The sequence below is a fragment of the Stegastes partitus genome, unplaced genomic scaffold, assembly GCF_000690725.1.
Source record: "Stegastes partitus isolate 25-593 unplaced genomic scaffold, Stegastes_partitus-1.0.2 Scaffold1358, whole genome shotgun sequence".
Taxonomy (NCBI): Eukaryota; Metazoa; Chordata; class Actinopteri; family Pomacentridae; genus Stegastes; species Stegastes partitus.
The window spans coordinates 236,844-250,635 of NW_007579089.1; the positions used below are offsets into that span (position 1 = coordinate 236,844).

Sequence of the window (13,792 nt, forward strand, 5' to 3'; positions counted from 1 at the left end):
CTACATCTACTCTCTAACTCTACATCTACCCTCTGACTCTACATCTACCCTCTGACTCTACATCTACCCTCTAACCCTACAGCTACCCTCTGACTCTACATCTACCCTCTAACTTCACCTGCAGGTAAACATTCAGCTGTGCGTTCTGTGTTCAGGGTCACATGGAGGGTGAGGTGTGGGGTTTGGCGGCTCACCCTTTGCTGCCTATTTGCGCCACCGTCAGTGACGACAAAACCCTGAGGATCTGGGAGCTGTCGGCTAATCACCGCATGGTCGCTGTCCGCAAGCTCAAGAAAGGTGAGAAGAGGTGGTAGAAATCCTTTATATATACCTGTGTGTTACCTGTGTGTTGCCTGTATTACGTGTGTTACCTGTGTGTAACTGTCAGGTGGGCGGTGCTGCGCCTTTTCTCCGGATGGTAAAGCTCTGGCAGTCGGTCTGAACGACGGCAGCTTCTTGGTGGTTAACGCCGATACACTGGAGGACATGGTTACCTTCCACCACCGCAGAGAGCTCATCTCAGACATTCGCTTCTCCCAAGGTACCTGAACACAGCACATAGACAGCTGCAGCGCAGGGTGACTGTGACTGGTAGGTTGCTGATTAGTCAAGTTTGTGTTTCAGATGCTGGGAAGTACCTGGCCGTGGCCTCCCATGACTCCTTTGTGGACATCTACAACGTCCTGACTAGTAAGAGAGTCGGCATCTGTAAAGGAGCTGGGAGCTACATCACCCACATCGACTGGGACTCGAGAGGTGAACACTCACCTGGACTAACTGAAATCTAAACTTTGCTTGGATAATAATCATTTTGGGCTTAACTGTACATGTATAAATGCTGTCAGCATGTCCTATAAACCTTAGCATGTTAGCATGTATAGAAATAAGTGTTAAATAATTATATGTTGAATGGAAGCATCTTTGGCTAAACCGAGCATAGCTAACAACATCATACATGCTTAAATTTTCGTGCTAGCATACCTTTGTATTACATAGTAAATTTAAGTCTGTCATGCTACCATGTGAGCTAAAATGTTAGTGAGCTAGCAAGCTACATGTGATGTCCTGGCAAAACAAAGCAAAAATAAATATGTAACATTTAGCATGGTTACCCTGCTAATGTTAGTATTTTAATTTAGTGCTAGTTAGCTGAACTGATAAATCAGTATTTGTCTCAGATTTCCAGCACAGCCTGACAATGATAGAGTCTGATTAGCATACAGAGCTCCTCAGTGGTGCCAACTTCAGCAAAACTGGGCAAAGAGATAAATACAGATAAAACCTGTGAACAGTGAGGTTTTGGTGATTACAGCCTCAAACAGTGGTCCAGTCTGTGTTTCCAGACTCTCCCTGGTGTTTGCTGTACAGGTAAACTGCTGCAGGTGAACACTGGTGCTAAAGAGCAGCTGTTCTTTGAGGCTCCGCGAGGACGCAAACAGAACATCAGCATGGCCGAGGTCAGCAACACTCTGAAAGTTTTTGGTTTGAGTTGTTTTGTTTCAAGGTGTCTGGGTGGTCAAGGTGTTTCTGTGTCCAGTTTGAAAAGCTGGACTGGGCGAGCTGGACGTCTGTTCTGGGTCCGACTTGCGAGGGAATATGGCCGACGCTCAGCTTTGTCAACGCCGCCTCACTCACCAAAGATCGCAAACTCCTCGCAACTGGAGACGACTTCGGCTTCCTCAAACTGTTCAGCTTTCCATCCAGGGTGAGACCAGGACAGAGTCATGGCTGGAATCTGTTCAAATCCTGGGTTCCTCATTCTGACTCTTTTCTGTTTAAACTCAGGGCCAGTTTGCCAAATTTAAGAAGTATGTGGGTCACAGCACCAATGTCACCAATGTGCGCTGGTCCAATGACGACTCCATACTGCTGTCGGTGGGCGGAGCTGACACGGCGCTGATGATCTGGACTAGAGAGCCACCGGGTCATAAAGAGAGTAAAGCTGTGGACAGCGAGGAGTCGGATGATGATACTGAAGAGGACGGAGGTAACACTGGTCTGGAAGTAGCTGTAGATGTCTGGGACTAGTTGAAGAGGTCCAGTGACTAGTAGTGGTCTGGGTCCAGTGTGATCGGTTCAGCGGACCAGTAGTGTGACTGAGTTGTGTTTTCAGGGTACGACAGCGACGTGGCTCGGGAGAAGGCAGTGGACTACGTCACCAAGATCTACTCAGCCAGCATCAGGAACATGTCAGGAACCAAACCTCACCTACAGCACAAAGAGCTCCCAGTGGAGGAGAGGTACCGTGGTGTCACTACTACACTGATGTGAGTGCAGACGCAGTTCGTCTCTAATGTTGGTCGTCCTGTTCAGGCCTCCTGTAAGCCGAGCTGCACCGCTGCCCGACAAACTGCTGAAGAACAATGTGACCAAGAAGAAGAAGATGGTGGAGGTCAGTACAACATCTGATTAGCACCAGTCTGTCGACAATCAGCTTTGCTTCAGACGGTTTGTGTTTGCGGTCAGGAGCTTGTGTTGGAGCACGTCTTCGGCTACCGAGGCTTCGACTGTCGTAACAACCTGCATTACCTCAATGACGGCGCTGACATCGTCTTCCACACCGCTGCTGCCGTGGTTATCCAGAACCTGTCCGCCGGTCAGTAGAGCTCCCAGTCAGAACCTCTAACCACCTGCTGCTGTTGTTGACACCGTTCTGCCCTCTGTTCCTACAGGAACTCAGAGTTTCTACCTGGAACACACCGACGACATCCTCTGTCTGACCGTCAACCAGCATCCCAAATACCAGAACATCATCGCCACCGGACAGATCGGTAAGTCCACAACCAGACCTGTAACAGAGCCCTCATCTCAAGGTCCAACCAAAGTCCAGCTGAGGTCACGTCTCCTTTTTGTCTGCAACCATAAACATGTGTCTTCCTGGAGAAAGGGCATCAGCTTGTACGTATTCATACGGTCGTGATAGTTCTGATTTCATGTCGACTTTCTTTAAGGTGCACCACTCTTAGGTCTGTAGTCTCCAGGGGTTCTGGTGGGTTGGTTCCTTCAAGAATTAATCCATTATTTTTGACAGCTGGACTAACTATGAACACCCCCGTGCTTTCACAAATTTGGACTGGACCAAACTGATGGAGACTGCTAGGTCTGACTTATTTAACATTTATAACCGTTCAGTGAACGTTAACTTGGAGTTGGCTCCAAATTAACTGACTCCATACCAAAGAGTCGAAGATCTGAGAAGTAGTTGTAGAGGTGTGAGCATGAACTGTAGCACGCTTTAACTAGCTGCAGATGTCACAGAACTAGTTGTTAAAGTCTAAACTAGTTTTGTACGTTTATATCAAGCCGTAGAGGTTAAAGAAGCTGTTGGTGTGAATGATAAACCTTCAACGAGGACAAGAAGAAAGAACGAATATGAAAACTGAAACAGACATATAAAAAGACAGTTAATTCTTTTTTTCAAGCCTACATGAACCAAACTTTCCTTCAGTCAGAACACAGTCACCTGAGCGGTCACAGCAGGACGCTGTCAGTACCAGCACTCAACTGTTCTCATCAGATTTAACTGATCATCATGTTGTTCTCATGCATGACCTGGCTGCTTTCTGTCCATTACACCTGTTTTCTTTTCCACTGCCTCCTCATTGTCACCGCCTTACCTTACCCCCAGGTGACGTTACTGACCTGCCAGGTGAGTCTGAGCCTCCTCATTGCTCATCACTGATCCATTCACACACTGTTCTGTTGGCTTCCACATGTTTAACCTGTTGGTGTTGTTCACTGTCGTTGGTGTGTAGAGGCTGAAGTGTCCGGTGAGTATCAGTCACGACCCTGTTCAGGTCTGATCTGGTTCTTCTGCTCATAGCCTCCCACCCCCACACACTGTGTCCAAGGCCATGACTGCACTAACGTGGACTCAGATGAAAACACTTTGTTCAATACATCCACATTAAACCAGTTTACTTTTATGCAATATTAAATATATCGTAGACCAGCTGTAGTACCTGGTTGTTCCACCAGGTGGAGCCTCTTCCTGTTTGATCCTGTAGAGACCAGAGGCAGCGTCACTCAGACTGCATGGTGGCAGCAGAGAGCATTGTGGGAATTTAGCAGCAACGGGACCATGACAGAGACTCTGAGGAGGTTCAGGACCTCCAACCAGACCAGCTGGGATCAACAGAGGTTCTGGATCAGTGACACATGGACCAGAACTGACTCTGGTTGAATTTGTTACATTGAGGCTGGATAAAAGCGCTGTCAATATGTGTCATAAATAAATCAGTAACTGATTGATAATGCTGCAGATTATTAGGAATTCATTCAGTTATCACCTCCAGTGTTCTGTCACCAGTTCATCTGTCCCCGACACCTGTACGACAGCAGACAGACATCAGAGAACCCTCACAGTGTTTTAACACTTCTTACAGAGTATTACACATCTTCTTCTGTTATTCAGCCACCATTAAACCTGGCAAACAGATGTTAATGTGGATGTAAAGCATCCATGAACAGTGTTTTCAACTTTTTCCACATGAGTGTGATTATGGCAGATTTCAACTGAAGCAAGTTGTGCTCAGAACAAGGCCTTGCTTGGCGCCTCTTACCAGCATGTTGGACTAGCTGAGCTAGCCTGGGTGTTTGCTGTGTGTGGCGTCCGTGCTGTTCGTGGTAAGACTGTGATTCAGAGGCTGCTTTTAGAAGCTTCAAATCTATTGTATTTATGCAGATGACATCAGGGCATGAACACCAGGCATGACCATCTTTATCTACTGGACAGTGTCCTGTTACATTAACCCTCTGCAGTCATGATCACATGGGTCTGTCAAGTCTGACTCACTGGATGTAAACTTCAGGCGTAACGTGAAAAATGCCAAGTTTTCAGGGAAGTGTTCTAGCACGAGAACTGGCCTGTTGCTGGGACACTGCTGCTGCATCCTGGCCTTAGCACCATCCAAGACTGTTGTGACTGGATTAAAGAAATACAAACAAGGCAGAGGAATTTTCCCCAGTAGCAAAATTATAATGAGGTGCAGTCAGTCCATACGCCAGCGCTGTGGAGATAAGTCTGGATATGCAGGACTACGGTCTGTCCAACACTTTTGCTGCACATTTTCCAAGAATTTTAATGTCGATGCTCCTCATGAATCCTCATGATGCTGCTGACCCTGACCTTTTAATCAAGACTACTAGTGATGTCGGGCATGACATGGACAAACGGATTGGTGCAGCGACAGCAGTAATGACACCATTATATCGGACAGTAGTGGTGAAGAGGAAGCTGAGCTTGAAGGCAAAGCTCGGATTTACAGGTTGTTTTAAAGTTCCAACCTTCAGCTATGGTAATGAGCTCTGGGTAGTGACCACAGTAATGTACGAGGAGCTGAAAGATGTTTCCACTGTAGGATGTCTGGACACAGCCTTAGAGAAGGGGTGAGGAGTGTTGGAGTAGACTTGCTGCAGGGCCTGCTGAGGTGGTTCAGCACCTGACTGGGATCCTCCTGGGCACCTTCTGTTGGAGGTTTTCTGCTGGGAGGAGACGTAGGGGTAGACGCAGACTCTAAAAGGATACGTGTCTCATCTGGCCGACGAATGGGTCGGGATCCCCAGGAGGAGCTGGAAAACACTACTGAAGAGAAAAATGTCTGGAACTACCTGCTGCGGCCTCCAAGACCACACTGTGGATCAGAGGAAGAAGATGGATGGATGCTCATGTTGTACTTTTCAATGTTAGTGCCTCTCTTTAATCAACTATTGTCAGTGTTTGTGAAGGTTTGGGTGATTCTGACCGTAGTTGTCAGAAGACAGTCTTCCTATGTGATCATGGCCACAGGTGTTAATTGTGCTTGCTTTAAAAGTGTGAAACAGGATGGCTTCAAAAAGACAGTTTGAATTTTCACAACTCTGAATCTAACTTGCATTCACTTACCTGCTCTGTCAACTCAGCATGTCAGTTCTGGTTTCTGCTTACTTCTGAAGAAAATGGAAATACTGAATGATCCTTAAATAGAATAAGGTGTAGTGACTGGTCCTCTACCTGCCTATCTCCCTCCTGAACTCCTAAATCTTGGCTTGTTCCACCTGATACCCAGCATCTCCACTTCTTGGTTCCAGTTCACCTTTAGTTCAATGGTTCTGTTGCTCTTCATTCCATTAGTTCCTCCATTCTTTGATGTTTTGCTACCTTGATTCCTTATTTATTACCTTACCTTATTTCCCTTATTTCTTCCTCCTCTGTTGTTTGATTCACTGGCTACTGTATGACCTTAAGTCCTTGATCCTTTAGGTTTCTTTAGTCCTTGTCTTGCATGTGTGTTCTACAGTTCTTGGTATCATCTGTCCTTTGCTCCCTGGTTCTGTGGATCTTGGGTTCCTTGGTCATGCCCTCTCTTGTGTCCTTGGTGTTTTGATTCCTGGGCTACTGTGTTACCTTTGGTTCCAAGAGACTGTGGTCCATTGGAACTGTGTACCTTTGATACCTTGGTTCCTTGGCTGCTTTAGTGCCTTTGGTCCTTGGTATCACAGTTCCCTGAATCTTTAGCCTCTTGGCTTACTGATACTGGGTTCTAAGCTTCCTTGGTCCTATCATTCCCCAGCCTTTTTTTTTTTTTTACTTTAATAACTTGACTCCACAGTTGCTAATAGCAAAGGTCCTTTATTGAACAATATCCTGGTTCCTTGGTGTTGTGGCACCTTGGTTCTGTAAATGCCTTAGGTCTTTGGTTCCACGGGTTCACAGATCTTCGTAGTCTGTTTCTTATGTTCCTTGGGCCGAAGTTCCTTATTTTTGTTGCCACCTTTATGATTGAGGTGCTTGGCTTCACAGATGATAGAACGCTAAAGACATGGATCACTCAGCACCATGGTTCCATACTCCTCTCATTCTTTGGTGCCCGGGCAACCTTTATGCCATGGGGACCACAGTTCCTGGATTCCTTTAGTCCTGAGCTTTTTAAAGCCTCAACCTCTTGGATATCTTAATGCCTTTGGTCCTTGATACCACAGTTTCTGGGATCCCTGGTACCAGTGTACTGTGGAACCAATGTCTTTTGTCCTTAAGGGTATTGGTTCCACAGTCACCAGGATGCTGCAGACTTTGAATAATACCTCGGTCCTTTAGTTCCCTGGCTGTTGGTCTCACTGAATGACTTAAATCCATTGTTTCACAGTTCTTAGAAACCTCGTGTCCTTGTTGTGATTCGTCACTTCCTAGGTCCTGTGCTTCCTTGGTTCCAGAGGTACCTCAATATTTCAGCTCCTTGGGTCCACAGTCCCTTAGTTCCTGAGCTAAGCGCTGCCTCTGCTCTTTGGTTGTTGATTTGTGTGGTTCCTATGATGTTGGTCTCTTCCCGTAGGCCTTGCCCCCTCCATCCATGTGTGGGATGCCATGACCAAGCAGACGCTGTCCATCCTGCGTTGTTCCCATGCTAAAGGTGTTGGCTACGTCAACTTCAGTGCTACAGGGAAGCTGCTGCTCTCTGTGGGGGTGGAGCCTGAACATACCATCACAGTGTGGAGGTGGCAGGAAGGTACTAAGGAACTAAAATTTAAGCTATGTAAAAAGTACTATTATACTATTATTACTATTTATTGATTTAGAACTGTACCTGCCTGATAATGCTGCAGGAATGCAGATGTTGAAGGTCACAACATTCAGAGCAAGAATACTTTCAATTTTAAACTTGCTGAAAAGACACTGGCATCAATTTGCAGGAAATGCTGACCAAAGCAAACACAGTATTATTATGCATATACAACACATTACATGCATTTGGAAGGTGACCTCTGACCTCTCTGCCAGGCACTAAGGTGACCAGTAAAGGCGGCCATGCTGAACGGATCTTTGTGGTGGAATTCAGACCAGACTCTGACACCCAGTTTGTGTCAGTGGGAATCAAACACATCAAGTTCTGGACTCTGGTTGGAGGGTCGCTCATGTACAAGAAAGGTGTGATTGGCTCGGTGGAGGACGGCCGCATGCAGACCATGCTGTCTGTCGCATTTGGTGCTGTAAGAAAAGCTGATTTTAAACTCCAAAACAGAACTTTCATAAATGTCCAGTTTAATAGATTTTTTCTAAAGCAGTGTTTCTCTCCTCCAGAATAACTTGACGTTCACCGGTGCCATCAACGGAGATGTGTACGTTTGGAGGGAGCACTTCCTGGTGCGAGTCGTGGCGAAGGCGCACAGCGGTCCAGTGTTCACCATGTACACCACCCTGAGGGACGGTCTTATTGTTACCGGGGGCAAAGAACGACCGTGAGTAGTTTTCACAATTACACAAGCACTCAGGTCACAGCTTTGGACAGACCTTCACGGCCCGGCTGGTGCTGTCATACCTGCAGGTTCACTTGCCTTTACACACCTTTGACTCGGTTGTTGTGGAGGTGTTTTTGGGTTGCTAAAAAAAAACCTGTACCAGGTGGTGGGCCAGAACAATAATGGGACAAATGACAGCTCTTGATGCTTTTGTTCACTTTAATGCCTTAATGCCTTTGAGAATAATTCCTCCATTAGATATTAAGAATCTCAGCAGTAGTGGCACCGGGTCAACTCATGGCTCTCTACAGCCAAAGAAACTAACTAGAGGGCCAACAGAACTAACTTTAGTGCCTGGGTAGCCAAATGTAGAACCCATGGCCAGATCTCATTGATCCTCTGGTCTCTAATTTAGCTGCAAGGTGTGCTTTTACTGCTCTTTGGTACCTATCTGTAGGTAACAACCAGGGTTGAGGCAGATGATACATTTTGGGGTTCCACCACTCTTGGAATATTTTTAAATTTTAAGTCTGAATTCTAAAAAGCAAAAGAGAGAAACCATTTCAACCCCATTCTACAAAACCTTCACTGGCTCCCCGTCCACTGTCGTATTCAGTTCAAACTCCTCCTCATCACCTTCAAAGCCCTCAACAGTCTTGATCCCTCCTACCTCACGGACCTTCTCCGACATCACTGCCTCCTCACCTCGATCATCAGACCCAAGCATCGGACCTTGGGGGACCAAGCCTTCGCCGCTGCCGCCCTCTGGAGCTGCCTCCGCCAGCACATTAGACAATCGGACTCTCTCCAGACCTTCAAATCACAGCTCAACACCCACCTGTTTAAACTGGCATTTCCCCCTGCTGACCATACTCCCTGCTGTCACACTTCAGTACTTCACTGTCCTGTTTTTTTGTGTAAACTGTCTTTGAGTTTCTTAGAAAGCGCCATATAAAACATATGTATTATTATTACTATTATTATTAATAAAATGAGGATGTTTGTTGGTGTTTGTCAGGACTAAAGAGGGAGGCGCTGTGAAGCTCTGGGACCAGGAGATGAAGCGCTGCAGAGCTTTTCAGCTGGAGACCGGTCAGCCGGTGGAGAACGTCCGATCCGTCTGCAGAGGGAAGGTATGAGCTGCTCTCTTAAGCTCTGCAGCATACACCAATACCAACACAGCCAGCGGTACGTCTGAGCAGCTGCTGCACCAACATCACAACTTCTGACTGCTGAATTGTATTTTCACTTTCATCTTTAAGTGAGAACAATGCAAATAACCACCTGATATACAGGGATGGATACGTGAACCATCATTCTCATCATTCGACCAATCAAGTGGAGCCACAGCTAGCTGCCAGCTATCTTCAGATTAACTGGTGGCAATTTGGTAGCAGCTGTGAGGTTTTTAATTTGTTGGTATTGTTTGGCATTCCATCCATCCATCCATACATCCTTTCATCCTTTCATCCTTTCATCCATCCATCCATCCATCCATCCATTTTCTTCCTCTTATCCGGGGTCGGTTGGTATTCATTCTTTGAAATCATAAATGTAATTTTTTGTTCAAAGGGTTATTCTGTGCTTAGGTCTTTGTTGGCAGTGTAATATCTGTTTATTTAGCGTTAAGTGATGTCGTCATCACGGTTTTCCTCATATCGTACGTTCCTGTTCTGCCTCAGTGTTCACCGGCTAGTTTTGTGTTTTCGTTTCCAGCACACAGCGACAGGTCTGAGGTTCCTTGTAGAGTCTTGGCTCCTTGCATTGGAACAGTAGCCTCAAACACTGCTATGTATCTGATCCAGGGTAAAATCCTGGTGGGAACCAAAGACGGGGAGATCATAGAGGTTGGAGAGAAGAATGCTGCCTCTAACACCATGATCAATGGACACACTCAGGGGGGGATCTGGGGTTTAGCAACGCACCCTTTTAAAGACGTCTTCATCTCTGCCAGCGACGACGGGACCATCCGGATATGGGACCTGGCTGATAAGGTAGGGGGCGCTCAGTGTGTCAGACCTGATCGGCCTTCAGTCTGCAGTGATACAGCATTACTGTGATCTCTCTGTGAAATTAGAAACTCCTGAACAAGGTGAGTCTGGGTCATCCTGCTAAGTGCACGTCCTACAGTCCCAACGGAGAGATGGTTTCCATCGGCATGGAGAACGGGGAGTTCATCGTCCTGCTGGTCAACTCGCTCACCGTCTGGGGCAAGAAGAGAGATCGCAGCGTTGCCATCCAGGATATTCGGTAGGACGCTGCCCTCTAACGTGTCTGTGTGTTTCTTCAGCGTACTCATGTTTGTTGTTTTTTTGTGGTTCAGGTTCAGTCCAGACAACCGGTTCTTGGCGGTGGGTTCTGTTGAAAGTGCTGTGGACTTCTATGACCTTTCCCTTGGACCGTCTCTCAATCGGATTGGTTACTGTAAGGACATCCCCGGCTTCGTCATCCAGATCGACTTCTCTGCTGACAGCAAACACATTCAGGTTTGTTTATTCACATTCTCAAGTGCAAATCCAGTATACAGTACAGGCCAATGTCTAAAGGCACATTACAACAATACTGTCTCAAAATATAGTCCACAGCTGCAGTATATAGCCGGGAAAACATTAGGTAAATGGAGCACATGTGTATGTTTGTCCTGCATATATATACACACACACAAAAACCGTCCAACATACGTCAACAGGAAGGTGTGGACCTCAGTGTGCCACTCTAATTTAAAGAGGAACAAAAAGAGGAAAGAACCATTTGTTCAGGAATATGTACGTTTTCAGCTGCAGTCTGGCCGTTCTATTTTCATTTAATAAACCTCCTGAACGTTGTCTCTCCACTGAGTCAGCGTGGGGCGCCGCGGTTTCATCCATCCATCCATCATCTGTTCACCTTCGTCCTCTCTGGGGGGCGGAGCCTATCCCAGCTGACTCAGGGTGAAGGCAGGTTCACCTGGACAGGTAACCAGTCTATCACAGGGCTACACTTAGAGACAGACAACCAAGCACACTCACATTCTACGTACAATTTACAATCACCAATTAACCTCAGCATGTGGGAGGAAGCCGGAGAACCCGGAGAGAACCCACGCTGCACGGGGAGAACATGGAGACTCCACGCAGGAAGATCCCGGGTGTCCTCACCGGGACGCCAACCGGCGACCTTCTAGCTGCGAGGCAACAGTGCTACCAACTGCAGCCCCGCCGTGGTTTCAGCCACGATGAAGTCATCATCTTGTTAGCAGTCAGACTTCTGAGCAGTGATGTCAGACTGTCACGGAGGTGTCTCTGAATCAAGAGGGGTCCAAAAAAATCCTTTCAGATTCTTTCCAAATTGGACTGTTTGTGATTGTGTGCATGACGTTTTGCATTTTTCATCTGTGATTATCGTGTTCATTTCCAATTCCCATTTTTCTTTAATGTCAGCGCTGTTTTCCATGGACTCCTCTTGTAAAGTTTTATATATGTCTGATATAAATTTCCTTTTAATAGCCCCTTTATGATCCATATGAAGAATGCTTGTAAGCTGGTGGGTGGAGTTTCTCCCATCCTTTGTGTTTCTGTGGGTAGTGTCATGAATCGGTTGGCCATATTTATGTTGGAGGTGTTCGAAGGGCAATAAGTTCCCTTCAAGCCTTTTTCTTCCCATTTCTTGAAGCCCACATCTAGCATGTGCAGTCTCCATTACTCTAGATATTGGTATAAGGACTCCTCAGTTTGACCATATTTGTAATGTAGTTTTTGTCCATGGGTTTGTAATTTTAGATCCCATCCAGGTCGCATGATTCAAATCAGAACTCGTTTGGACAGTCATTCTGCTCCATGCCTACCCACCCGGTGTCTGTATCTGGGGATGTCCATGCTACCGTTGATCTCAGCTAAGCAGCCCAATAATGTTTTTTCAGGTTCGGTAGATCTAGGCCTCCATTTTCTTTGGAGAACACATTTAGGTTTAAAAGGTTGAACACATAATGACCTCCGACCTTCTCTTTCAACTGTTAGGTCTTTAACAGGAGGTTAAGTTCAATTCAATTCAATTCAATTTTATTTGTGTAGCGCACATTTACAACAACAAGTCATCTCATAGCGCTTCACAAAGGCAGAGACACCCAACAATCCAAACATCTGGATTCCCTTTAAGCTTCAGCAGTAAGTTGCCCCTATTTTTCATGGCAGGTCTGTACCAGCACGTACACTCGTCAGGTGCATGAAGTTCCCTCAGGGAAGATCGTCACAGAGCTGCCCGCCATTGAAAGGATCACCTGGGCTACCTGGACCAGGTGAGGCTGGCTAAGATGGAAAGCCAATCAAATGACCAGAAAGTGACAAAATGTCCCCACAAGAGGGAAACGGTACATCAAAGGGAAATAGGTTTAGAGTTCAGGGACCTAAGTTTAGAGCCTCAGCAACTACCTGTCAGTGTTTCGGGAACCACCTTTAGAGCTTAAGGAACTAACTTTTGAGACTAGGAAACTACCTTGAGAGCTTAGTGCCAAGGAACAAACTTTAAACCTTAACTTTAAAGCCTAGGAAACTAAATGTGGAACCCATGGAACATATTCTAGAACTTAGAGATTTCAAGGTGCAGCTATGGGAACATGTAGAGTCGAGGAAACTAACTGTAAGCCTAAATGTAGCGGTGGGGGGAGGGAGAATCCTGGGGTAGAAAGGGTGGAGCTTAGGGAACCAGGCAGAAAAAACAATTACTGTAGAACTTGGGGAACCAAGCATAGCTCAAGGGGACACACTGAGAACTCATCAAATGAACTGTAGAGCAAAGGAATCCTCTCTAGAGTGGACGTTCTGCAGCGTCCTCGTTCCCTGTAACGTCTCTAGAACATGTAGGGATCCTAGAGGGCACACTGGGCTTTAGGGAACAGGGTCATAGATGGCGTTTCTTTGTGATCTCAGCATCCTTGGCGATGAGGTTCTCGGCGTTTGGCCTCGTAACGCCGAGAAGGCCGACGTGAACTGTGCTTGTGTTTCTCACGCCGGCATCAACCTGGCGACCGGAGATGACTTCGGCCTCATCAAGCTCTTCGACTTCCCCTGTACCGACAAGTTCGTAAGTGAAGTTCTTGTAAGATAAATCACTGAAGCCTTCTGAGACTTCAGACGAGTCCACAAACCGCCCGTGGGTTTCTCATCACCTCCTTCTGGTCGTTTCCAGGCAAAACACAAGCGTTACTTCGGTCACTCTGCTCATGTGACCAACATTCGCTTCTCCTGCGATGATAAATACGTCATCAGCGCCGGCGGCAGCGACTGCAGGTGAGACTGACTGTACGCCAAGATGAGAAGATGAATCAGCGGCACGTCAGTGAAGTGATAATGATTAAAACCCTCTTCCAGCTTCTGTGATGTGACGATTTGATTCCTTAGTTTGTTAGCAAAGAAAATTAAATATATTTCTGGGTTTTGACACTTTGGACTGAATCAGACAAAACGTTGAATGCAGAAAACAAAGTGCAGATTGAGACGCAGCCAGTTTCCTGAAGCTTCAGAGCCTCTGAGCAGCAGCTGTTCGGGGCTCAGAAGCTTCCTGCTCCTTCATTAACAGATTCTTCTGCTGTTTTCTCTGCAGT

At 46.5% G+C, this 13,792-nt stretch overlaps 2 protein-coding genes across 2 annotated transcripts in view; both read left to right on the top strand.

Moving 5' to 3' along the window:
- eml6 (EMAP like 6) overlaps positions 1 to 12,491 on the top strand; it is a 26,053-nt gene extending 13,562 nt beyond the window's left edge. The window contains exons 21-38 of the mRNA XM_008298892.1: positions 156 to 297; positions 389 to 541; positions 625 to 756; positions 1,369 to 1,457; positions 1,538 to 1,705; positions 1,786 to 1,987; positions 2,114 to 2,240; positions 2,314 to 2,392; positions 2,467 to 2,596; positions 2,673 to 2,771; positions 7,311 to 7,484; positions 7,757 to 7,965; positions 8,057 to 8,214; positions 9,233 to 9,347; positions 10,020 to 10,208; positions 10,292 to 10,464; positions 10,538 to 10,700; positions 12,384 to 12,491. Coding sequence (XP_008297114.1) covers positions 156 to 297; positions 389 to 541; positions 625 to 756; positions 1,369 to 1,457; positions 1,538 to 1,705; positions 1,786 to 1,987; positions 2,114 to 2,240; positions 2,314 to 2,392; positions 2,467 to 2,596; positions 2,673 to 2,771; positions 7,311 to 7,484; positions 7,757 to 7,965; positions 8,057 to 8,214; positions 9,233 to 9,347; positions 10,020 to 10,208; positions 10,292 to 10,464; positions 10,538 to 10,700; positions 12,384 to 12,491 — 2,610 coding nt within the window. The remainder of the gene's footprint in view (positions 1 to 155; positions 298 to 388; positions 542 to 624; positions 757 to 1,368; positions 1,458 to 1,537; positions 1,706 to 1,785; positions 1,988 to 2,113; positions 2,241 to 2,313; positions 2,393 to 2,466; positions 2,597 to 2,672; positions 2,772 to 7,310; positions 7,485 to 7,756; positions 7,966 to 8,056; positions 8,215 to 9,232; positions 9,348 to 10,019; positions 10,209 to 10,291; positions 10,465 to 10,537; positions 10,701 to 12,383) is intronic.
- Positions 12,492 to 12,942: 451 nt separating this feature from the next.
- The window catches only part of LOC103370006 (echinoderm microtubule-associated protein-like 6), a 2,596-nt gene continuing 1,746 nt past the window's right edge, over positions 12,943 to 13,792 (top strand). The window contains exons 1-2 of the mRNA XM_008298902.1: positions 12,943 to 13,272; positions 13,378 to 13,478. Coding sequence (XP_008297124.1) covers positions 13,096 to 13,272; positions 13,378 to 13,478 — 278 coding nt within the window. The 5' untranslated portion in view covers positions 12,943 to 13,095. The remainder of the gene's footprint in view (positions 13,273 to 13,377; positions 13,479 to 13,792) is intronic.